At 44.3% G+C, this 25,394-nt stretch overlaps 1 protein-coding gene across 1 annotated transcript in view; it reads left to right on the top strand.

The window, feature by feature from the left end:
* si:dkey-237h12.3 (teneurin-3) overlaps nucleotides 1-25,394 on the top strand; it is a 124,444-nt gene that overhangs the window by 56,756 nt on the left and 42,294 nt on the right. The window contains 9 exon segments of the mRNA XM_034543272.1: nucleotides 1,922-2,160; nucleotides 9,568-9,693; nucleotides 11,463-11,677; nucleotides 16,317-16,527; nucleotides 17,749-17,801; nucleotides 17,803-17,846; nucleotides 18,517-18,719; nucleotides 19,842-20,042; nucleotides 24,523-24,708. Coding sequence (XP_034399163.1) covers nucleotides 1,922-2,160; nucleotides 9,568-9,693; nucleotides 11,463-11,677; nucleotides 16,317-16,527; nucleotides 17,749-17,801; nucleotides 17,803-17,846; nucleotides 18,517-18,719; nucleotides 19,842-20,042; nucleotides 24,523-24,708 — 1,478 coding nt within the window.

Genomic DNA, 25,394 nt, shown 5'->3' with positions numbered 1-25,394 from the left:
TCCGACTGACTACACGTCTGCCTCAGACACGTTTTGACCTCAATTCATACCCAACTGTGTATTACAGCGTCTGTGTCTGCTGCAGCAAACAGTACAGATTGTTCCAGATTGAAGCATCTGAACCTGCCCCGGCTTTGCAGAGCATTGTCATTCCAGCAGTGACACGCGGTAACCTTTAAATGAATTCTGTCCGTGACTGTACGTGTCAATCGGGGGGGGGGGGGGGGGGGGGGGGGGGGGGGGGGGGGGGGGGGGGGGGGGGGGGGGGGGGGGGGGCATCGAGGAGCCAGACATCAAATCTTGACATTTGTTCTTTTTAGACGAGCATTGATCAGAGGAGGGTTTTAGACCAGACGTCCTCACGGAGATGGGAAGCAGCTGAAATATCAGCAGCGTGATGAAATATGAGCGATGCATTACGGTGTAGGTTTACGATGTGTAAAACAAACCTGTTTAAAACCATTTCACAAAATATCGGATCGCCGACTAAGTCTTCAAAGTCAAAATGTTGTCCCAACGGAGAGAGAGAGAGAACATTGTGGGCGAATGAAACCCGTTTCAGGTTGATCCTATCGAATAATAAGGGAAACCGTGATTAGCAAGTGCCACTGCATCGGATTTTCAGTCCTTAGCGGCTCATCTTCAGATTACGCACCCAATTAGCCGTTCTCAAGCTCTCTTAGCACGGACTCACAGTTGGGATTAAAAAGATGGTACGAAAACGTACACGGTGACTTCAGCAGATGCCGCACTAATAATTGATGAGCAAACACCGCTTTATCAGTTTATTGGTGTAAATTAGCGGCTGCCATGGCAACCTGTTCCTCCTGGAATCTATACTAGCCAGATACACTCTAAAACGTGTTGCCTGCTTACTTTTTTTTTAAATATTACGTTGAGGCGAGAACCGTTCCAGTTGAATACGATATTGCTGTGGTGGTGCTGGGCAGGTACTCTCAGGTGTATCTTTGTGTGTTACTGTGAGTGTTAATTATTAATCATGTCATGTTTTACCCATCAACTCCCAAAGTAATCTCGGTGACGAATTAAAAAAAAATAAAAAATTGTTTTTCGGAAATTTCTCATCTGTAAGAAAGTATCCAATCAACATTAATGTTTTACAATCAACTCCCAAAGTAATCTCGGTAGAAGAATTTAAAAGTTTTTTATTTATTTTTTTTAGAAAATTCTCATCTGTCGCCAATCAACGTTAATCGGCAAAGGGCTAAATATCGCTCGACAATGCATTGCATTTTGTATTAAACACGGGCAGTTCTGGAACGGAGGAGCATTTGGAGTGAATGGTCAATCTGTCCAATTTCCCTGGTCGTCCCCATAAGCCTGGAGGCATTTGGGTATTAATCTCTAAGTAGTGGCAAGAGTGGCAACAAGGCTTAATTCATTTACTTAAGAGCTTTTCACGTGGGGTTTAAAAGTTAATAGGACAATCACTCTGTAGTGCATTTGATTAAACCCTCTTAATTACCCCAGGTATAATGGGTTATTAGCAAAGGCCCAGTTGTAAAAGGGCAAGTGGGAGATGATTGTTTTTATGAGGTCTTTTTTGTTCACATCTTCCAATGTCAGGAATATACTGAATATTATAATTCGACCCAGTTCGTCTTGCAGCGTGATACACATGGGAGTCACTAGTATTGTAGGGTACACGGTATTTTACTGTTTTTCATTGGATATTTGGCCATTTGAATTTTGATTGGACTTGCTTGGAGCGTTTGGGCACAGGAACACGTTTTGGGAGGGTCTTTTATCCAACTAAATTTTAATTAATTTAACTTTCAATTAAAACCGCTCAGGCCTTTATTAACTTTGAGGCGTGCTGATTGAAACCATCAATAATTTGTACCGTTATTTACACAATGACCCTTTTTCTTTCTTTTTTTTCTCCCACCCTTATCTGCAGGCATTTCCTTTTTAAGACGGGCACGGGAACGACACCTTTCTTTGGCGCAGCGGCCCCTGGTTACACCATGGCGACGGGGACGGTTTACTCGACGCCGGCGCGCCCTTTGCCCAGAAACAGCCTCTCCAGAGGGGCGTTCAAGTTCAAGAAGTCCCCGAAGCACTGCTCCTGGAAGTGCACCGCCCTGATCGCGGTGGGGGTCGCTGTGGTTCTGTCCATCATTCTCTGCTACTGCATAGGTAAGGATGAGGTGTGATGTCTTCCAGCCATTTTGAAATCACATGCAGAAGGAGAACGCAGAGTTATTCTGCTTCCAGATCACAAACAGCCAAAATGACAACATCCTTTTTTTTTTTTAAAAGCGGGGACATTATTGAGATTATCGCATTATAAAGCGATACGTATCAAACACACATTTACATATTACGACTGATAGTGAGTCACACTAATTCGAATGTGCAACTGCTTGAGACGTCGCCCTTGAGAGTTGACAGCGAAAAACATTCAAGTTGTGATTTGAGACTGCGTCACTAATACAAGATAAACAAGACAGTCGGTCCCGGCATATTTAATTATTAGACCTCTGCGGTAAAGTGTCCAAGGCATCAACGGGAGGAAAAAAAACACACAATTAAAACAGCTCGGAAAAGGAAAATGTCAGAACCATAAAGCATGCCATTTTAATGGTCAGCATTCAGACCTGAACGTCTTTTCGTCTTGACTCGCAATTTGTTTATGAAGATTAATGAATGGATGACTTGGACTCGCTCACAAAGAGTTAAGGCCTGATTTGGACCGACGCCAAAAGATTTAAAAGCTGCGCTGCTCAAATCTCTCTCTCTCTCTCTCTCTCGCTCTCTCTATCTCTCTCTCAATCACACCGTCTCGATTCCACCCTCACGTTCCCCGCCCCCCCAAAACTCTTAATCTGTATGGTTGAAGACACGTTGGCTTCATCAGTTCAAAAGGCCACACTGCTAGCAGCCTTCAGACTTGCTCCACCAGCTCCACGGTAGCAATTTTTTTAAAGAAAAAAAACCTCCCTCCTCCTCACATTGGCCCACTCCGGTCCCTGATCGTGTTTGGAAGCAGTTCACGAGGTGAAAATCTCATCTGTAAACTGCTCACATTACCAGATATTCTAGGCTGAACATCTGTACCCACTGGGGGGCTTAGACCAGGACTTCTCCCTTGATTCTCCGAGGGAAAAAAAAGAAAATGTGACGTGAAATCGGAGCCTGGCATGAGGATATTTGTTTTTTTCTCGGGGAGGACGGATGGCTCTCCGTGTTAACACCATTAGATCTGTAAAGCATGGGGCGTGTACATCTAAATACTCCTCATTTGAAACAAATCATCAATCTAAGCCAGACACAATTAACTACACAGGCTTTGTCATGAATATTGCCACGGAGTACTTGTTGTTATTGTCTGATGTGGAGGTGCAAGCACAAGCTGTCACCCGGGTGCACGAAAAAAACAACAATGTCTGTGCCGGGAGCAAGATATTTCTTTTCTTTCAGTTTTAGGGAGAGAAAACATGACTCCATTATCTGCGGTGGCATTAGACAATCTTCAGACATGTCGTTCAGTCAAACGGAACAAATGACAGACAAGTGAATGTAGCCACCAGGCCTCTTAAAATCTGTATGAAGTTTGATCTCTGCCAGGAGTATTTCTATGTCACTGCCTTTTCCCTTTCTGCAGAAATTGCAGATGTCCTGATACGATTCAGCAGCGTCTGTCTGACTAAGCCTCTCAGTCAGATATGCGGGCGCGGCCCGAGTGCAGTTCCCAACAAGACAGTTCTGTTCTGTTTCCCTTTTTGACAGCGAAGCTGTGCATCATCTCCGCACTCCTGGGGGGGGGGGGGGGGGGGTCATGGGAAAACACAGGCAGGGCGTGGTTTGAGCGGACGGCACAGATGGCGACGCCGAAAAAAAAAAAAAGAGAAACGCAAGTCGTGGGAGCCGAACTCCTCCAACAAAAGGAAATCGGGTTCCAAACACTTGAACTAGATCTTGCTTATTCCTCTTGGACATAAAATGCTTTTTAAAAATAAAAAAACTCGTCCAGCAAGATAAACTAATGCTCCGCCTCGCCCCCTCCTTTGTGCGTTATTCCCTTCTTCTTTTTTTACAGCATGTGTCGAGTCTGACTTCTTGCTAACCTTTCGAATCTTGACCACAGCAATAACGCTGTTACAGATTCATGTCTCCTCATGCCGTCCCTTGTCATCCAAGCCCTTAATCTTTACACCGTGCCTCTCTCCCTGAGCGGATATATAAGTATTGGAGGCCGGGGGAAATGTGACACAGTTGTATAAGGAGAAATATGAGGTTGTTGGGAAGATCCTATAACCAGTGTTTTATTGCTGAATAGAAGGGGGAGTGCTCTCCTGGAGGAGAGGTCATAAATGTGCTATATCAATATTCACATTCCCTTTATTGACTAACTGTTCTGCTACTTGTTGTCGTTCATGATCTTATGTCGTAAAATTAGTATGGATATGTGTAACTTAGCTGCTCCTCTGTGTGTAGGAAATCAGTTTGTGGTTTTATTTGTACCTGTGCCTGTGACACATCTGCTCAGTCTACACGGGGAAGAGGAGTCATTTGTTCAGCTTTTGTCCCGAACCGTTGTAGCAGATTGGATCCATTCACAACATTTTCATCTCAACAATCGCAGACTTGTTTAATTGTAGACCTGACGGATGTTTGGGAATTGTATTTTTGGCCCGGTTCCAGGGTGTGTGTGTGTGTGTGTGTGTGTGTGTGTGTGTGTGTGTGTGTGTGTGTGTGAGTTAAACAGATGCACCCCCTCCGCCACTTTCCTCAGGTGTCTGATAGTGTTTCCACCACTTCCTCTCTCTTTCATCCATCGCCAATTCTCCTGCCAGGTGCAATGACTCAAATAGATACAATGTGCACTCGTGCTTTAATACTTTTCTACTGTCAGCCCGCACAGTCCCATTAGTACAAAGACAAATACAGGCACGCCTGCATCTGTTCTGTGTAAAAATAGGACTGTGTTTGAAGTTTACTGTGCCATGTGTTGTTTTTGTCTGTGGCTCAGGTTAAGACTAATATTCCTTGTGTTATTTGGGAATTTCTTTGCATTGAATTATTTTTGAGGAACAGCGTGCAGATCTGTCTCAAAACTGGATCCCCGGCTGACCAACAAGAGCAGAGCTCCTGTAATCCAAATGAGGCGAACCTGCTGAGGTGAGGCTTTCCAGTTCCAGTGCTGCAAACTGGCCTGATTGGAAGAATTTCAGCAATTGTTCAGATACAGGGGGGAGGCCAATCAGGACGGAGTCCAGCTTTGATGCTCTGATTGGATGCAGAAACAGCATGTGGATTCTTGGAAACGCACTTCAAATAGAACCTCGCAAACAGAAACCCAAATGCAAAACCATATCCTCGCTGTTTGATCAGAATATTTAAAAGGAGAAAACTTCCTTTTGTCCGACGTTTGCCTTTGAATGTCAGACGCACTGTATACAGAGAATATATTGATTGAAAAGGGTCTTTAAATGATGCAAGGATTATCTTTGTGTTATCAGTTGCTTTGTAAAAGTGCTTCTCAGATTTTTGGGAAATAATTAATTCCCTGTAACCTTGAACCACAAAAAAAAAAATTAATTTATCAGAAAAGGGTGAGAATCAATTTGCGGTTAATCGTGTGTTGTTTTTTTTTAGTTTTCTTTTAGTGAATGGCTGGTTGATTAAAGTGATGGCCCTCGTGAAATTGTTGACACGGTGGGCACATTTGGGTTTAACAAGGTCGTGCCAGTTGCCAGAGGAGATTGGATTACATCATCGGTCATGAGCAGGGGAAAAAAAAGAAAAGAAAGGGAACTTCTTCCGATACTAATCTAACGCTACGGGGAAAAAAACAATCTAGAAATCCCACAGAAACCTACAGAAGGAGACAGTGAGCTTGCTTCAATTGCCACAGGACCCCAAAATCTTGTGTTCGGAGATGTTGTCATTCCATTTGAGGTGGGAGGAGATGCCATCCCAGAAAACAGGAACATCGCAGCCAGGCTCTGAGCATTGAGGCTCATTTTCAAGCGGTCCCAAGGGGATGTTTCTGGAGAGATGTGCATGCAGATTCCAGCATAAAACAATGTTTATCTCAATCATTTTGAGACTGTTGAGCTCCCAAGTTGTTGTTGGCACACTGTGACTCCAGATGGGTCACCTCTCTCTGTGGCAAATGGACTAATTACTCTTGGTGAGGTTGGCCATCAGATTGGCGTCCTCTGCATATTTGAACAGGAAACACTTACGAGGTTTCATACCCATTCATGTTTTTAATGCCTCAGGTTGCTCAGCTGAATAATTCATTATTTATTTTGCCCATCAACAAGAGAAGTCAGATACTTTCATCTGAAGCATGATTAGCGCCGCGGTCTTCCAGGTGAACAAGATGGGGGAATTTGCAGGAGGATTATCTCGGGATCGTGTATTTTTTTTCTTCTTTTCTTACCCGTGCTTGTGATTGTGTGCACTAAATAGCGTGCGTACGTCAGAGATCAAAACAAACGTGTTGTGAAGTCACAAATTCACCCTCCCGGAAGTTCACCGTTGGCGGAGACAGCGGCTAGCTTACTCAGCGGCTAGCTTACCCAGCGGCTAGCTTACTCTAGCTTAACCGGACTGGTACACCTTTTATTACCTCCAAGATGTTGTCCTTTTATGCAGTTCTTTGGTTCCCCTATTTTAGTTTGTCTGTTCTGCTTTATTTTGTATTTGTAATTTTCTATTCCTCTATTGTGTTCATTGTCTCATGTATTTTCTGAAATGTTTACTTGTATTGATGTTATGTTTTTACCTTGCTTCTATGTAGAGCACTTTGTAAACCCTGTTTTTAAAGGTGCTATATATATAAATAAATGTATTATTACTCAGTGGCTAGCTTACCCAGCGGCTAGCTTACTCAGCGGCTAGCTTACCCAGCGGCTAGCTTAATCAGCGGCTAGCTTAGTCAGCTTCTTGCTCAGGAAGAGAAGTGCTCACGGCCCATAAATATGAATTGAACTGAACTAGGCTGCGGGAATAACTTATGCAAATTCATAAATTGAGGGCTATTCACCTCAAATCAATTTGTTTATGAGGTAAGTGAGGCCTGCTTCAGGTGCTGTGCTGCGACACTGGGACAGTGGGAGATGTGAGTGCCCAATGTTAAGCTGCAAAGAGTCTCTTCGCTGATCGAAGTGAATTAAACTAGAGTCTACAATCAGGAAGCGAGTGTTTTTTTTTCTTCAGACTCTTACTTTCACTTCAGCGCCACCATGAGGTTGTCATCTGTAGGTGAGAGTGAATCTGTAGCTTGACAGCTATTGGATGAAAGGCTGGTAAATTGGCTAACGTTGGTGATGACAGACTTTTCATCCGGTGCCATCATTAGGTCAACGTTTCAGATTGACTCTATGAAAGATGTACCTGGGGAAATATATATATATATATATATATATATATATATATATATATATATATATATATATATTTCCAGCATGTTTGCACTGTCACTGTGAGCATGTTCCTGTCGCATGCTGATGTTTGCCATCAGCGCAAACCACCAAGTATAGCATCACAGGGCTGCTGACATCAAAGCATTCAAAATACTATTTAAAAGTAAAAAAGCGTATTGCACAGCTATAAGGCAACAACCCTCTTTGTGTTTAAGCGCACCGTCTATCATTCCACGTGTCCTTTGATGAAGTGTGATGTCTTGTCTTTTGCCAGTCAGCTTAGAGAGCGATTTTTTTTTCCTTCTCTTTGCACTAAAAGGCTTCATTTTCCAAAATACTTCATGCTAATTTTGAAAATACGGGTTTTTGTTGAGTAAAAAATTATGCCACCTTTTGTATCCCTTAAGTAATGCCTTAACGGGTTCTAATTTCACGTTGTCGATCGCTTGGCAAGAGTAGGTTTCACCTCGGGTTAATGCTCCACGCCCTCAGTTGATCCTTGCAATGTGGGCTGCAGCACAGCACAGCAGGTTTTTTACTGAGCTTTATGGAGCCTTTCGTCAGTTTAAAGCCGCCAACACGTCTGAGAAATGAAGACATTTACACAGTAAGTACTTTGGAAAAATGTAAATATGATTATAGGAGTTTTACATGCCAAGGTGAATGTAATCAGAATTATGGATCAATAAGAAACATTTTTACGTTAAATTGCTGTGCCGTACACACTGAGACGCGTCTGAATCTGATTGGATGAAGCCATGATATGAATAGCAATAGCAAACATAAGTGTACGGATCTCACATCGGGAGGGGGGGAGGGGGGGGGGGGGGTACTGTCAAGACTCGTCCATTAAGAGAGAAAAAGTCCGACTTGTCAAAGACATTGATGGACCTCGTCGGCATTCGTTTGTGTTGCTGGTCATGTGGCTGGTTTTTGCTCCACCTGCATCCGAAATGGATTCTGACACATGAATGAACTGTGAAAAAAAAAAAACCCCGACGCCATCACTCACTGGTAAATCTGCATTACTTGATTGGAATTCAAGGCTACGGAGCACCTGTTCATTTAAAATCGAAACCGAGGGCGGTGCCGCCGTGCGTCGATGCCAAAAGTGTATTTCATCAGCTCTGACGGGGAAAAAAAACGTCCGTCCCCCCCCCCACGTTTTTCTTGATAACACTATCCGTAACAGTATTCAATCCCTCGTTTTGGGGGCAGCTTCATATTTGATATCCTCTCAGGGCCCACGTCCACCTCTCGAGTTATTTGCCGCAGTCAATATCCCGTCTCGCGGCAGCAAACGGCGAGTGTTGGGGAAAAGTTCCTCTCCCAGATCAAATGGTGGGAAATCAAGACGCTTCCTCAGCATGTTCTCCGGCTGGTGACTTTGAAGGAGATTGCCCCTCTCGCTGCGCCTCGCAGGAGCACCTCAGTCTCCAAAAAAAACCAACAAGGACACAGTTTGATTGCATCCGATACTGACACAATAAAGCGGCTTGGCTGAATGAAAGCCAACAAGAGGAGCGTTGCAGCATCTTACCCTCTCACTTTCCTTCCCCCCCCCGCTGTGACTGCCTGTCTCAATGAACTGCCTCGCTCCGTCTTTAAAGACTCTCACTTTCTTTCTCTTCCCTCCTCCATCTTATTCTTTCCTGCACACGTGTGTAGCCGCGCCTCGGCGTCCTTTCCGTGCTTCGCGTTAAGATTTCGGAGACGTTTTTTTTTTATTTCGTCCGCTTTGTGAGGAGGTTTTGTGTCAAAATGGAAACTGCTCCTCTGTTTGATACAGTCGCTGTTTGTGTGCAGACACTGTGGCACATTAATGAACAGTGCTCCCCGAGGAAACATGATAGAGCAACAGGGTTCCTAAGTATTGATTGAAATGGCTTCGTCTGGCCTCTATCAGTGCTGTGTTTACACGCACAAAAACATCCATTGGAGAGAAGCCTCGGAAAAAAAACTGAAATGTTGGAAGTCAAACTGTAGTGTTTCTTTTTCTTCTTTTTTTTGTCTCCCTGCATTGAATCCACCCATTGTGCTCTCCCACAGGTCTTTTTATTCTTAATTGGCCTGATTGTTTTTGTGCAGCTATTTGCTTATTTGTTTATCCATTTCTAGAAGCCCACGCAGCTTCCTTTTTTCTTTTTTTTTTCTGTGTATTTCACAGCAATGCACCTTTTCGGCCTCAATTGGCAGCTCCAAGAGTTGGACAACCAGCCGGCTTTTGAAAACGGAGGAGTTGGGAAGACGGGGCCCACTCAGTCGAGCATAGTGACAGCTCTGGCTGCTGACGGTGAGCAAAACGAAAGACTGACATCTCAATGAAGCTGCTAATCAACATTCAAATAAGCCTGTCCAGTTTTAATGCACATGCATGAGACTGTTTATTATTTTTGTCGGCTTTGCATTCTGGTCAAAGTGATTGGCATAGCTTTTTTGAATATTTTGCTATCAGGGTTATTTTTCTTTCATTTATTTATTTATTTCACAAAATAAATTATAAACTCGGCAAATTGATGGCTGAGCAGTTGTACGGAGACTTTAAAATGTCCAGCTGAAAGGAAGGGAAATAAAGCTGTGTGTGTGATTAATGTTTATTTTATTTTTAAATGAATTGCTAGCTGAATAAAAGGTTAAAGAACACAAATTAATTCAATCAAGTAAAGGTTCAAATGACGATTAAGAAAGACAAATCGCGACAGCAAACCGTTTGGCCTCGTGAATGACGCCCAGTCAGCCCTTACAGTTTATTAAGAGATCTTTCACCTCCTGAATATTAATTGACTTGTTCCAGACAGATTTGCACTACCTAATCATAACCGCGGGCCATTGTGTATTCAACAACAAGCAGGCAGGCCGCCTCAGCTCACCTTTTACGGCAAAAGCCACCGAAAATTAATCTCCGAGCACATTGCGGTATTTTAAATGCACGGCCACGGAAGCATTAATTGAGTCGAGTGGGCCAGGCGGAAAAAAAACAACCCTCAATTGTTTAAACTCTGCTAGATTTAAATCCTCATAAGTACTGCTAATTAAGATAGCACGAGGCAGGTTTTGGACTGTTTTAAAAGGCGATCGATAGTCGGCTATTATTCTCCGCGGAGGTAAAGTTGGCTTCGCTTTGACTGAAGCTAAAGGGACAAGGCAATGGCCTCATTACACACACACACATAACACTGAGGGATGCACATAATGGTGGCCTGGCACAAAGGGATACACTCAAAGCGACAGTGTACCCCCCCCCCCCCCCCCCTCCCCCCCTTCCATTGACACACGGAAGCAACGGTTGAGTCGACAGGTTACGAAGTCATAGCCGCGGTACATTCGAGTTCCTTTCTTCAATAGAGCTTTTAACGGGATTTGGAAAAAGCCTCCTTAACGATGTCATCTGTTCATGTAATTGCACCTTGCAGACCGCAGTTTTTCATGTGAGCATGAGTGATATTAAAACTGGCCAGCTCTCCGTCTTTGGCGCTTTTAAGGACAGAGTTTAAAGGACATCATTCGCAAAAAAAAAAAGAAAAAGAAAATGTTTTTGATTTGCTGTTATTGCTCTGGGAAGGTAGCCCTCAGAATATCTGACAGATTCCATTTAGACCTTATCTTGAGATGAGGCCTTACTATATGAGTCATCAGGACCGGAGAAAAGATGGGAGATGTGGCCTGTTAGAGTCCTATAAAAGCCAATTATATCCGGTCTTTCTTTTCATTTTTTTTTTTTACCGTGAGCAGTGCATCGTGGACCGCGGGGAACCATTACTTTTAATCCTGTCCGCTCATTTGGAGAAAAAAAAGCCCCGGCTTGAATAAAGGAATAAGATTGCACTGGAAAGCAAAAGATAGAATGCAACGTTTACTGATATCCAAAGATCAAAAAGACTGGCAAAAAAAAACAACCCAAAAAAACCCCACATAATGGTATTTTTCGATGTGAAGGCTTTATCTGATGGCATGAAAAGGCTTTGTAGAGGACTGATTTATACCATGTCACCTTAACTGTGCTGCTTTGTTTCTGTGACAAATGACATCATCGGAGTGGGCGGGGGTGTTTCTGTCTTCTAGGAAGGAGCAGCGTGCTCCATCAGGAGAACAACTCCATCGACACGGGACAGGTGGGCATCGGGAAGAGGGTGGGTCAGAGCGTCCCACCGGGGGTCTTCTGGCGTTCTCAACTGAGCATGGAGCAGCCGCGCTTCCTGAAGTTCAACATCTCGGTACAGAAGAACGCACTGGTCGGAGTCTACGGACGAAAGGGTCTCGCACCATCTCACACCCAGGTAAAAGTATTGTTTTAATCATTTATTTTTTAATCACTTTAAGATTGAGGACTCTACTCTACTACTGACTTTTTTTTTTTTTTAAAGAAAAATAATACAATATTTCTGTTGCAAATTAAATCATTCGCAAGCTTTTTTTCTTTTTTTTTTGTATCCCAGAAAGCTTTTTTTTCTTAATTAAATACACTCAGGGGTTTTGTAGCCACGTCCTCTCTCGGTCGGATTTGACTAATGTTGAATTAACGCTTTTTTGCTGTTGATATAACTTAATAATCACTGCAAGCGACCCCCTTTCACATTAAACAGCCATGTGATCAGATGTTAATATAAGAAATTGATTATAGCCGCTTTAAGGATCGAAAGAGGCCATTTCACCGCATCTTACAGGGGACGTGTACACATTGTCGGGTTCATACTTTAATTTAGTTTTTTTTTGTCCGAGGACATATATTTGCATGCTTTAATGTTTAATAAGAAACTCTCAAACTGTCTGTCTGAATACACCTCTATTTACCCTTCGATGCTCTGTTTTAGTGCCTGTCCCTTTAAGCCCCACACAACAACGTCACAAACAGTGAACAAGTATTATTTAATCGGGGGTTCTTTATCTTCCCTCATTTTGGTACCCTATTTAAATTCCTGACATGTGTGCGTTTGCAAATTAGAGCTGGGCACTAGTTTAGTTTCCTTTTCGTCCTCTCAGCTTTGATTCGACTGTGGGCACGCACGTCGTTCACTTCCACTAAACGTCTGCCATTTGCAAATTGAAGTGTTTCCAACATGTCTGATGTGTCACTTGAATGACATTTCTGGGCATCGTAATGTCCGATGTCTGGTTGATGGTGATGGAAGCACTCAGACGATGGCTATTTTCCACCACACTTAACTGCAAAAGCTCTTAGCTTCACCTCCTTGACATTCTCTCTTAGTAAAGATGGGCTTCACTCGAGTGGAGACAGTTTGGGCCGCTCTTTCGATGGAAAGAAAGTCCGACGTGTGAGTGACAACAGGTGAGCCGGAGTTGCGTTTTCAAGGTGAAAATAGGAAGCAAAAAAAAAAAGATCAAAAGGGTACTAATTGACAAGACACTGCTTTTACGTCTGCCGCAATTACTCAAGCTTGTCAATGCCGGACACTGTGTCCATTGTGGCCCGCTTTTAAAGCACATACTGTTCAGGGGCACAGATCAATGCATTTACTTAACTGAGCATGAAAGACCCCGATGAGAGATATCGACTGTCCGTCGCAATTCACAGCGCGGAAGACGGACGCGGCGTTTTAAGTGCAACCGCTTTTTTTCCAACCATTCACAAACATAGACTTCCTCCAATCTGCTATCGAGTGTCTTGTCTGCGATGGATACGAACCAAACAAGTTCGGAGAGAAAGAAACTTTTGTTGTCTTTTTTTTCTTCTTCTTAAGAATCGGCGCTGAGGTTCACTCGATGTCAACTGTGGAGAATTTGCAGGCTCCTCTCGGTCCTTTGGGCACCCACGCCTCTCTCTCCACGCTCTGTCTCTCGCGGGTATTGTTGGATTGAGATGAGCTGGGATGGCTTTTACATCGACTAATCGAGATGTATGCACTTGGCCAGGAGGTCGAGGGCTCGTGGGATGAACTGTTTTATTACCCCCCCCCCTCTCCTCAAGCCAACAACACAAAGAAGACAACTTCCGTAAGGTTAATATCCCTTCCGTTCTTCTTCTTAAGAATCGGCGCTGAGGTTCACTCGATGTCAACTGTGGAGAATTTGCAGGCTCCTCTCGGTCCTTTGGGCACCCACGCCTCTCTCTCCACGCTCTGTCTCTCGCGGGTATTGTTGGATTGAGATGAGCTGGGATGGCTTTTACATCGACTAATCGAGATGTATGCACTTGGCCAGGAGGTCGAGGGCTCGTGGGATGAACTGTTTTATTACCCCCCCCCCCTCTCCTCAAGCCAACAACACAAAGAAGACAACTTCCGTAAGGTTAATATCCCTTCCGTTCTTCTTCTTAAGAATCGGCGCTGAGGTTCACTCGATGTCAACTGTGGAGAATTTGCAGGCTCCTCTCGGTCCTTTGGGCACCCACGCCTCTCTCTCCACGCTCTGTCTCTCGCGGGTATTGTTGGATTGAGATGAGCTGGGATGGCTTTTACATCGACTAATCGAGATGTATGCACTTGGCCAGGAGGTCGAGGGCTCGTGGGATGAACTGTTTTATTACCCCCCCCCCTCTCCTCAAGCCAACAACACAAAGAAGACAACTTCCGTAAGGTTAATATCCCTTCCGTGCACCCCCCCCCCCCCCCCCCCCCCCCCCCCCCCCCCCCCCCCCCCCCCCCGCTCTACTCAAAGGGGTTTAAATCACAGTGTTGACTTCCCCTGCCCCGCGCTTAATGTTCTCTTTCCTGTCGTTTGCAAGTCAACTGAAAGGTTGCCCGGATCCACGTGTGTGTGTGTGTGTGTGTGTGTGTGTGTGTGTGTGTGTGTGTGTGTGTGTGTGTGTGTGTGTGTGTGTGTGTGTGTGTGTGCGCGCGCGTGTGTGTGTGTGTGTGTTTCCTGCCCGTTGAGTCCTGTTTTTATTTTATTTTTTGGTCCCCTTTTTTTCAACGAGCACATTGTGTTATTTTTTTCCGATGATGCCGTGCTACTGATTTAAATCTGCAATCATTGATTTTTTTTGCCCACTGGGCAAAGGAGAACTCGATGACAAGACGACAGATGGAAAAGCGCTGACATACGACGGGGCTTATTACGTTGTTTTGCCTAAAGTGTTAGCCAACAGTTGGGCGACTCGCAAGTCAAGTCAAATGGAAACGGAGCAGCACCGGCATTCATTTGGAGTTCTGTCTCTTTCCACCTGATGAGTCAGTCCGACATTTGCTCTTATTTTAACTCTTTTTTTTTTGTGTGTGTGTCCAAAGAGCTCGTAAGCGGTTCCTAACTTTGTCCGTCTGACATTTAGTGCTGGACAGGTAGTGCTCGCCGGGTTTATCTTCACTTTATTTGTTGTCCTTGAAAACAGCTTTCTGCTGCTTCGGGAAATTGGTTGTTTTGATTTCATGGTGGGCGAAGGAAACCAATGCAAAGAGCTGGAAGAGACAAAACAAATTCCTTGAGAGCTGCGGATTTAGGTTGAAATCCGGTCTGGGATAAGAAAAATGGTATTGTTTATACAGTGGCCATTTCATGGAATGCTACTTTTAGATGTGTATATATCTACTGCAGCGTTGGTAGTAGAGGACATACGTATAGGGTGCAATACCTATTTACTGTTGTTTTATGAACAAAATAATTATATATATATATATATATTCTTGCTAATTTGCTTCTTTTTCTTTTCAAGGTGGTATTTGTCAAATGTATTTACATTCAAATCATATTGCTGTCTGAAATGTAATTAAAAGAAGAAGAAAAAAAAATCAATGGCTTAGCAGTCCGTCAAAAATCTCTCCGCAAACAGCCTCATCATTGGATTTAAATCCAAGCTCTTCTAAAATAAATTGTTAAAAAAAATAAATAAAAAAAATCTGCACAGTGCCAACGTGCACGCATCCAGCAGGCTCTCCTCCACCCTCGGTCCTCACTGTGGGCTCAGTGCATCTGCGGAGCCATACCAGCACATTAGCCAGGGGATCTGTCTGCATCTGATCTGTGCTCCTCTGCAGCCTATATCGCCCTGTTGAGGGGGGGGGGGCTGATGTGTGTTACACTGGTTTCCACTGCAGTGCTCCGTAACCTACAGTCAAAAATGAGGTTCAGGGTTCGACCAGGTGCGGCGAGAGCAGATGCGCCACTTTACTCGTCCTCGCTTGGCAGGGATGACTCGTTACTCCTTGTTTACTCCGTAAATCAATGTTTGCCTGGAAAAAAAAATAGAGAGTGACTGTTATGCTGCAATCCCAACACATATAGGAAAGGAAAAACAAGCCTGAGATGTATAGATGTTATATATTTATACTGTGTATGTATTGCGTGCACTGTACTGTGCATTGTACATTCTGACCTTACCACCAAAGGACGTATTTGCCTTAAATAAACTGATTATATAATATATCCTGGGTCCTGGGTAAAACAAAAAAACATTATAACAAATCAAACAATGTTAACAGTTTGGTGAATTAAAAGAAGACACATGCAATTGTTTGTAGAAAATCAGCGAAGAAAGCTTTTCACTTAGTTTACCCTTTTTATTTGTATTTTGCGAGAGGCACGCATCCACACAGCACGTTATCCGTGTTAATTTAACAGATTCTATTAACCACATTGAGTCTCTTCAAGTGCACTCTGTCTGAGTTAAAAAATGTATTTTTTGGGGGGGGAATATTTCAGAGCATTAGCCCCAGAGCCATATCAGCTCCATCAGTACACAAACAACATCTATCAACTCCAAATAACTGTCGCGGAAAAATCAACATTTATTATCGTGGAATATTTGCTGGGTACACAAACCTCTTCTGGTTGTGTCTTGAATTACGACTTTGAAGAGTTCCACTCAGACCGTTAAGGAAATCAGCAGAGGAGCTGCATACAAAGCATCCGAACAGAGGGGAAATATAAACTTGTTCCCCCCGCTGCCTGATTTAATTACACCCGACATTAAAGTAACAATCATCTGCATCTGCTGTTGTTGTTGTGTTGTTGTCTTTTTTGCAGTACGACTTTGTGGAGCTGCTGGACGGCAGCCGGCTCATCGCCAAAGAGCACCGGACCCAGAGTGAACCGGAGCCGAGGGCCCGGCTGGACCACCCGGTCAGCGTCCACCAAGCGGGATTCATCCAGCACCTGGACTCCGGGGTGTGGCACCTGGCGTTTTATAACGACGGGCGGAACGCGGAGACGGTGTCCTACAACGCCATCATCCAGGGTACGGGCGGGGGGGGGGGGGCGGGGGGGCGGGGGGGGGGAGAGAGACACACACGCCCATCTGCCTTGGCTGATGAGTGTGATTGGAATGATGTTGTAATGACATGTTTTTGGGACAGCTGCGTGCGCCCGCGTCAGCAAACGGTTAGGTTGCTGGGATTTCTGGCTTTTCCACGTCAACAAAGCTGAGGTTTTTTTTAAAAAATAAAATAAAATAAAAAAAAGTTGGAACCACCTTGGAGGCGGATGTAAGTTTTTCATCAGATAGTGGTATTGGATTATTGTGCTCGACGCTTATAACATGAGGCCAATACGGATCATTGATCCTTCCCACGTAGCATCCTCTTCAGCGTTCCTCGTGGGTTTTGAGGTAGGAAAAACACTAAGGTTGAGTTAACGTGTTTCTATTTCCTTCGGGGAGTTCTATTGATCCCAACCATACAAATATGAAGGAATCGATGTGCGGGGGGGGGGGGGGGGGGGGGGGGGGGGGGGGGGGGGGGGGGGGGGGGGGGGGGTCAAAATTGCCTGGGTCCGACATTGGCTCAATGAACATCCAATACAAGTCAGAGTAATAACGAAAAAGTTTGCCCTCTTAACGGCGATCAAAATGAGGGCCCCTGTCTTTTGGGGGGAGAGGGTGGTGGGTGGTGGGTGGTGGTGGTGGGGGGGTTGTCGTTCTTGAGCGATGGTCTGTTGGATGAACACCAGATCTGTCTGTAGGATATGTCAGATTAACTTCAACTCAAAGAGGATTTGAGCTATAAACACTCAAGAGATTGCACGGCTCGGGCATGATCAGTCATTCAAGGGGTGGACGGGGGAAGGAGGACGGGGGGGGGGGGGGGGGGGGGGGGGGGGGGGGGGGGGGGAGGGGGTGGGGGGGATAAGAGGATAGAGGAAGACGGGAGGAAAAAGCAAAATGTGTCATTTAAAAATGCCCGTGTGGTTTTTACTTAACATGGCTTAGATGGGGAGAGCCGGGCTGCAGCGGACATGTTATGGAGGCTTAGACCTTAGTGGAACGTGGATGGAGAGCTGTAAATATATGCCGGGCCTTACACCAGTGCTGCAGGAGAGGATGTTCATTCAAAGGAAAAGATAGTATCTCAGCTGTCTCGCAGTATTTATTAAACTGTACACTTGCAAATGTTATACCAATGTGGGGTTTCAGTCGGATGAGTTATTAATAGTTGGACTTGCTCACTGCTGTGCCCCGCAGAATCTGTCACGGAGTGCACACAACAAACTGGTTACGGGAACGGGGAGTGTGTGGGCGGGATCGTGTCACTGTTTCCCGGGATTCATAGGGCCGTACTGGTTCCAGAGGTAATTATTAGGCTCACTTTTACTCGCTTTCTGTCACCCAGTCTATTATTTAAAGGGTTTATATGTCTTCTTTAGCTACGGTTGGTATCCGGCTTCGCAGATTCATGGCCCAGGTTTCAGAAATGGCTGCTTTTCATTTCAAATTAATGTGGGTGTGGGGGGGGGGGGGGGGGGGGGGGGGGGGGGGGGGGGGGGGGGGGGTGAATTGGAAAATGTCAGGGCTGTAGTCAACCGATGGAAATGTTGGTTAACACAAAAAAATGATCCCACATTGCTTTTAGATTAATGAAATCAGCCACGTTGCTACCTGGTAGCCCAAATGAAGTATACATGAACATAAAAAGCTATTGGCAGCAAGTCAAGTTATTTTCAACCGAATAATTTTATACTTAAAAATGATAATAACAACTGCTGACCGGCGTGCACGTTGCCCATAATCATGAACAATGGCACAGACCGGAAAGTTGTATCACTCAAACTTATCTACTAAAAAAGAAGATGCAACTGGACCAGAGGTGCAACCTCCCTTATTTGAAGTTGTTCTTCTAATCATAAAAGAGATACAATTGAAGATCGTTTGAAATGTGCTATAAATACTATATAAAACAGCAACCCATCCCCCAAAATATTGTACAAGATCAATACTTTCCGCCTGTTGTCCTTCCTCAGCTGCCTGTCCGGTCCTGTGCAGCGGTAATGGCCAATACACCAGGGGGCGCTGTCAGTGCTACAGCGGATGGAAGGGCACCGAGTGTGACGTCCCTGCCTCCCAGTGTATTGATCCTCAATGCGGGGGACACGGACTGTGCGTGGCGGGCAACTGTGTGTGCAACGCCGGCCACAAAGGACCCAACTGTGAACAAGGTAAATGGAGTAAAAAAATACAACGGATCGGAAAGCAGCAAGATGCGACATATTTCTGTGTGAAGCTCGAGGGGGGAGAATTGAACACAGTCCATTGGCCAAACAATCGGTTGTTTTCAACTCCACCGAGCGGATAATGCTCGGGATGTTGTTATTGATACCGAGCGTATAAATTAACTCCCTCTTAGTGTTTGGATGAGCGTACATGCTGGAATAGATTGTGCCGGGCCCTCGTCGATGCGGTCCCGTATTTGAATGACACCTTCTTTCTCTTTTGGTTTTAAATCGATCAGTCGATGGCATCTCTTCCTCCGTTCATTGAGAAAGAGCTCCTTCGTCCTTTCTTAACCTTTTCCACCTCCCCCTTTTTTGCCTCCGGTGAATTTAACGTCATCGATCCCCGCGCACACCCCAAGACAATTATCAGCTCAGATTACACGTGGAAAAAAAAAAGCTATTGAGTTTTACTAAATGAGTGTATCGCGGTTCTTTGAAGGCGAAGCCGCGTGGGAAGGGAACACGGATGGGAGGAGGGAGCATTCGCGGTTTCCGAGCTCGTGATGAATTGTTTAATAATCAATTTTCGGTGTCCAGGTAGATGTGGAAAAGCACGGAGCAATCAGCTGCCGAGGAAGCACAATGGCATTGTTGCTAGTATCTTTATGGGTTGATTATGTTGGTCATAATTGCCAATTATGAACCTCGATCAGCAAGTTGATCTGCAAATGTTAATAGTAATTGATTATATCTGTCTAGACACTAATTTTGCCATTGTTCCCAATGCCTATAATGGAGCACAATCATGCTGTCAGTATATTGGAAGTGCCCTATAATATACCTCTAAGAACTAGTAGAACATAGGGGGGTGAAATTACTACCAGCCACCGCTAAACACTGCAAACTCTTCCGCTGTCGCTCACCAGCCATCGTCTGGCGCGGAAGCACTTCCAGTGTAAAAAAAAAAAAAGAAAAAAAAAAAGGAACTTGACTTGAGTGGAAGTGGCCGGGGGTAAATGGTGTCGCTCTGACATCCTGTCCAGAAGTGGGTAAATGAACATCGTTGCTGTCCTCACTTTTTTTTTTTTTCTTTCTTTCTTTTTTTTTTCTGTGCGTGTCCTTCAGTGGACTGCTCGGAGCCGACGTGCTCCGGTCACGGAGCCTGTCACCACGGCGAGTGCCACTGTAACCCGGGCTGGGGGGGCACCGGCTGTGAGATCCTGAAGAGCACTTGTCCGGAGCAGTGCTCCAGCCACGGCACCTTCAACACCGACTCGGGCACCTGCATCTGCGAGGCCAACTGGACGGGGACCGACTGCTCCATAGGTCAGGACACTTTTTTTTTTTTATCATTTCACTGATTGATATGTCGGTTTATGAAATGTCAGAGAAAGACGGACCAATGCCCACCCCAAAAGTTCAAATATTATCAAATGAATAATCGCATGTGAGAAAGAAAAGCAGCCAAAACCTTCATGTTAGAGAAGATGGATCTAGTGTTCACTTATTCATTATCGGAGCGCCATCGACTAATCGATTAATCAACTCTAATGTGATTATCGTGGAATTAATTCTTCGTAGAAAAATGCGACGAGCTATCTAATGTGGAGATGTTCAAAGTCTACTCGTTGAAATAATGAAATGGCATAACACTTGTAACCTGAAAGGTCGTTCATTCATCGACGCCGTTGGTGCGGTTGGTTATAACACAGTTATAGCGCACTTTACTAACGGCATCCTTTTTTTGGGGGGGGGAAAACTGTTTTCGTAGATGATGTTTGAGTTTCTCGAACAAGTAATTGGCACCGACTTCCTTTCTGTACTTTTCTCCAAATAGACTTCCCCCCTCGCTGTGCGCAGACACTGCAGACAACAGGTGTCCGCCGCAGCAGATGTGTGAGCCTTTATTAACAAGCTGGAGGTTGAAAACAAAGATCTGGCTCTGGCAGCACACGTTGTCGACATGTGGGTGTCTTATTTAGAAACGTTGGACGCACGATTTAATCAGGAGGAGGAGGAGGGTGGGGAATATGATATATGCTTGAATCTTTTAATGATGTTTTAGGTCGCTATGTCTTTTTTTTTTTAAAATATTTATATTTAGTGGACGTCAGACAAACAATTTGTTTTCCAAAAATGAATACGTCACAAATTCCGTCGCTTTCTCCCCTCCTCATCAGTGCACATGAAGGGGAAACAAAATTAATGATTTTTGAAAAGTCTGGATTTACTCTAAACGTGATGATGGGGGTGGGTGGGGGGGGGGGGTTGGGGGGCAACCTGTCTGACGGAGGTGTTTCTCATCTCGTGAGCTATGCGTGCTGTCAGCGCTGTGCTTTATGAGCTCTGGCTTACATCTCTCCTATATCACCTTCAGTAAAGGTTTACTTTGGTGCGACAGGCCGGAAATCATACGAGACGTGTATATATATATATATATAGAAATATATATATATATATATATATATATAGAAATATATTTTCACAAACGCAAAACCGGCACATTTCGAACCTTTTAAGACAAGATCGATCCGTGTGAGAAGAACAGCATCAAACACCGAAATGCTCAAAAAGAAGAGGAACCCCGGATCGACTCGGGATAACAAACCCAGAACAAAAGCCGTGTGCGAGGAAAACGGATGCTGACATGTGAAAAAAAGAAAAAACATCGGTCTGGACCGCTGCTCGTCTTTAGTGTTCGGTACCACAGGATGTTCACCGGAAGGAAATTTTGATTCTCGCGACCGGAGTCGTTAGAACTTTTTCCATTTGCTTGGTAGTCGGGAACCTAAATAAATCTGCTTCATTTTTTTTTTTTTGTTTCGGGCTGAATAAATCAAACTGTGGGTGCGATCACACTATTTTGAAGTTTTTGGTAATCAACACTTGTAGCCTGAGTCGTTGTTGAAACGGAGCATAATGCTTTGACAAAAAGCTTTGACTCATGTGAGACCCCAGAACAAGAAAAAGGGAAAAAAAAGACTTTTTTATTGCAGCTTCGGGTTTATTAAAGGAGAGGAGACAATCGGGCATTCCCATCTGCTCGCGGCGGAGCGTCATTTGTCCCCCAGCTTTTTGTATTCACGGGGTCTGTCTCTCCTCACAGGTAGGTGACATGTTAGTTCAAAGGCTGGCCCCTCCCCCACCTGTTATCAGCGCACGAGCTCCAGGAGATTAATGCGCCGCTTCACAATAGACTCGTTCTCCGTGGCCTGAAACCCACCGAGAAGACACCAAAGGACCACACCGAGTCCGACAATTAACGGCGGAAGTTTGCAGTTTGTTTCCCGTCGGCGTATATATATATATATTTTTTTTTTTTTTCGTTTTGGTCTGTGCCCGAGAGGCGTGATTGTTTTGGTTGAACAGGCTTTTTTTTCTTTTTTCTTTTGTGTTCATGCTTTATCTCTCTTTTTCTTTCTTTCTTCTTCTTCTCTTTTTTTTTTAAAGAGAGGTCATTTGTTATTCTGTTTTAGAATTCCAGACACAATGCTTCCACTCAGCAAAGATATCTCAGGCTTGTCAATACTCGAACGGGCTGCGCCGACGCGCTCCAGGAGTTACGGTTTTCACCCCACCTGTGCTGGGGCGGAGCAGCCCTTCTTAATTAATGCTGAGGTTCTTCTTCAATTAAATAAACTTTAATTAACAAGCGAGCGGCACGCATCGACCGCCCACCACCACCACCGCCCATCCGGCTTGAGTCAGGGGCATGTTAAAGGCAGATAAACACTTTTTGGACTAATGGAAAATTGATTGCATAGATTCTATGGGAAGGAGGTATCCCTTTGGAATCAAATGACTCCCTTCCAGAGGCACGCTTAATATTCTACAGTGTCGGCCCGACTTAATCAGAACCATCCAAGGTCTCTCAATCGAAGAACAACTCTATTGAGGGAGCTGGAAAACGGACTGCTAAGAGAGCCTCGGTGAAGGAGAGCGTGGGTAAAGCAATGGGCATGGATTAGCTTAAAAAAAAATAGCAGATCATTCCTCCTCGGCTTGTTGCATTTATGCGGTAGAATTATATTATTTGATTTTTCCCCCCCTCAGGCTACAGTTTTTCAGAAAAATTCTCAAACTTTTTTTTTCCGGTTACGGTGGGGGGGGGGGCATATATATATTTCCATTGGCTGCCGTGGCGACGGAGAGAGAGCTTCGTCGCTCTTCTGTTTCGGAAAAAAAAAGAAGGAGGCTTTTGGGTTCCAGTAAATGAACATTTCTTATTCTCTCACAAGAGCTTGTTGAGCGCCCATCTTTTTCTATTTTTTGGGGGGGGGTCCGGTACATCGGCGAGCTCATTTTACCAAGCGCCACGTGGATCGCGTAATTTTGAATTCGGCTTTCACAACAGATGCGTCGCGGTTTCCCACCGAGATGCTCCATCGTGTGAAGAAATCATGTTGATCTAACATTTTTTTTTTTTCCCCGAGTCCGGACATAAATCCGTAACCCCTTGTCTTCGGTCGGCCAAGACGCCGTGCAAATGAGCTCGTGTGAAAGCTGAAAAGTGGATGTTTTGGAAGTGTTTAGATGCACAAAGTAAATTGCCGCGCTTCACTGTTCCTTTGATTCGTGAGAGAGTTTTTTGAGCGACGACAGGTTTTTATTTTATGTTAGGGGGCGTCTTCACTGCATGGAGAAGAAGAGAAAAAAAATATAGCGGCCTATGAAATTTATGAAGCCTTTGATAAAGATGAGTTAAAAGTGGCTGCAGGAATAACATATATAATAATAACCGGTGTTTCTCTTACATCTAAAGAATGTGATTCCCAGCAACACCTATATCTTGTTTGATAAGCTTTGATGTCGTTTCAGATGGGGGAAAAAAAAAAAAAAAGTTACACTGATTGAACCTGTTTGTTGATGAGCATTAGATAAGTCCTCCAGAGTTTGCTGCTGCGTAGATTGTACATGAATAAGTTGTAGTATGAATCAGATATGATCCATCTGGCGACATATGGACGCACGCACAGTGTTTTTTTTTTCCAGTGTTTTCTTTTACTGTTTAAACGTTTTATCTTATTCTAACATGCACTCGTTCCGTTTGAATGTGTTTTATAATACGCTGACGATACGCCGTTGCTGTATTGCGCAGAAACGCAGTTTACAAATTAAATGTCGAGCACTGCGAATTTAAGGGTCTTTATTATCGCCGGAAGCCATAAAAAGTAGCAGCACTATATATCAAGATTAATTTCCTACTTTTTAGGAGGAAGATTTCTCCCTTTTTTCTTTACTCTTTTTGTGACTATTCATTGTGTAATTTGGCAAAGTGGCAGCCAAATAAAAGTTGATTGGGGACCCGTGTCAACGCCCCGACACATCGTATGTCAACTGCGCACTTTTCTTTTTTTTGCTTTGCTTTATGGATCTCAATTTGAGATCCATAAAGTCAGAAGTGCAGATTTTTTTTAAGGCTTCTTGAAATGTTCCTTTTATAGATGGCAGTAATTATAAGCCTCTTCACATGAAACAATGTTCAGGACGGCAGCTAATTTTCTCCAGTCTTTTAATATTATTTTTTTTTGACATTTTCTTTGCCTTCAGGATCTCCTTTTGACACATTTCTTTCTTTTCAGAGACGGTGATTAAAATGTGTCCAGCTCACGGTGAAATAAACGTTTCCACCAAACTTTTAACCAATCGAGTCAACAACTTTCGCAATCAAGCGTCGGAATATCTTTCAGACTCGTCGACGCGTTCACAGAATATACGAAATACACCAGTACGCAAGAAGAAGAATGACAAAATAAAAAGAAAGAAGAAAGCGACATGACTCATGCATTTTTTCCTCTCTCTACAGAGGTGTGCGTGGTGGACTGTGGTCCCCACGGCTTGTGCATCAGCGGCGTGTGTCACTGCGAGGAAGGCTGGACCGGACCGGACTGCGAGCAGAGGGACTGTCACCCGCGCTGCATCGACCACGGGGTCTGCCGGGAGGGCAAGTGCGACTGCCATCAGGGCTGGACGGGCGAACATTGCACCATCGGTGAGCCACGGTGACGCACGCGCCGCAGGCACACCTACACACACACACACACACACACACAGACTTTGACAGAAGGGCATGAAACCTACAAGGGGGAGTTCATTTATGGACAGGCTTAAAGGAGGGCAGCTTTGGAGTGTGAATGTCAGGGTCTTCTGTGCGGCCTCAAGCATCTGTTGGAGCCTTCCTCCTCCGCACCTTTACGCCTCATAGTGATATTTTCACTGCGTAGAAGGGAACTGCTAAGTTTACATTTCTGAATCTTGACCGACCCCAGTGATTGATGGAAAGTAACATTTAGTATTTTCCATTGTACTTTCAGTATATACACTAATGTCATTTTATTGGCGTATGTAGTATATTTATATTGTGGTCTTGCTATTTTTACTCTTAGCCATGGCGACTACTAGTAAACATATTAATTATGTCAGTTGTTGCTGGCAAATGTAGATGTTTAAATGAACCCGTTACTCACCTGCGGCATTACATTTATATCAAATGTTCGTTGAATCAAAAATGTTGCCGATTTTTTTACCTGTTAACCATCTCTTAACCAAATGTGATATTCCATTCTTCAATATAATTTCTCTCTTTTTGAAAGTTTTTTTTTTTTGCAACACCTTCCCACCCCATCAACTTTGTAATTTCCCCCTCACCCATTTAGATATTCCACCTTTTAGACTCCT

This window comes from Cyclopterus lumpus, chromosome 10 (assembly GCF_009769545.1).
Source record: "Cyclopterus lumpus isolate fCycLum1 chromosome 10, fCycLum1.pri, whole genome shotgun sequence".
NCBI classification, from domain to species: domain Eukaryota; kingdom Metazoa; phylum Chordata; class Actinopteri; order Perciformes; family Cyclopteridae; genus Cyclopterus; species Cyclopterus lumpus.
The sequence above is the reverse complement of the archived record's forward strand: the minus strand, read 5'-3'. Positions and strand labels throughout refer to the sequence as shown.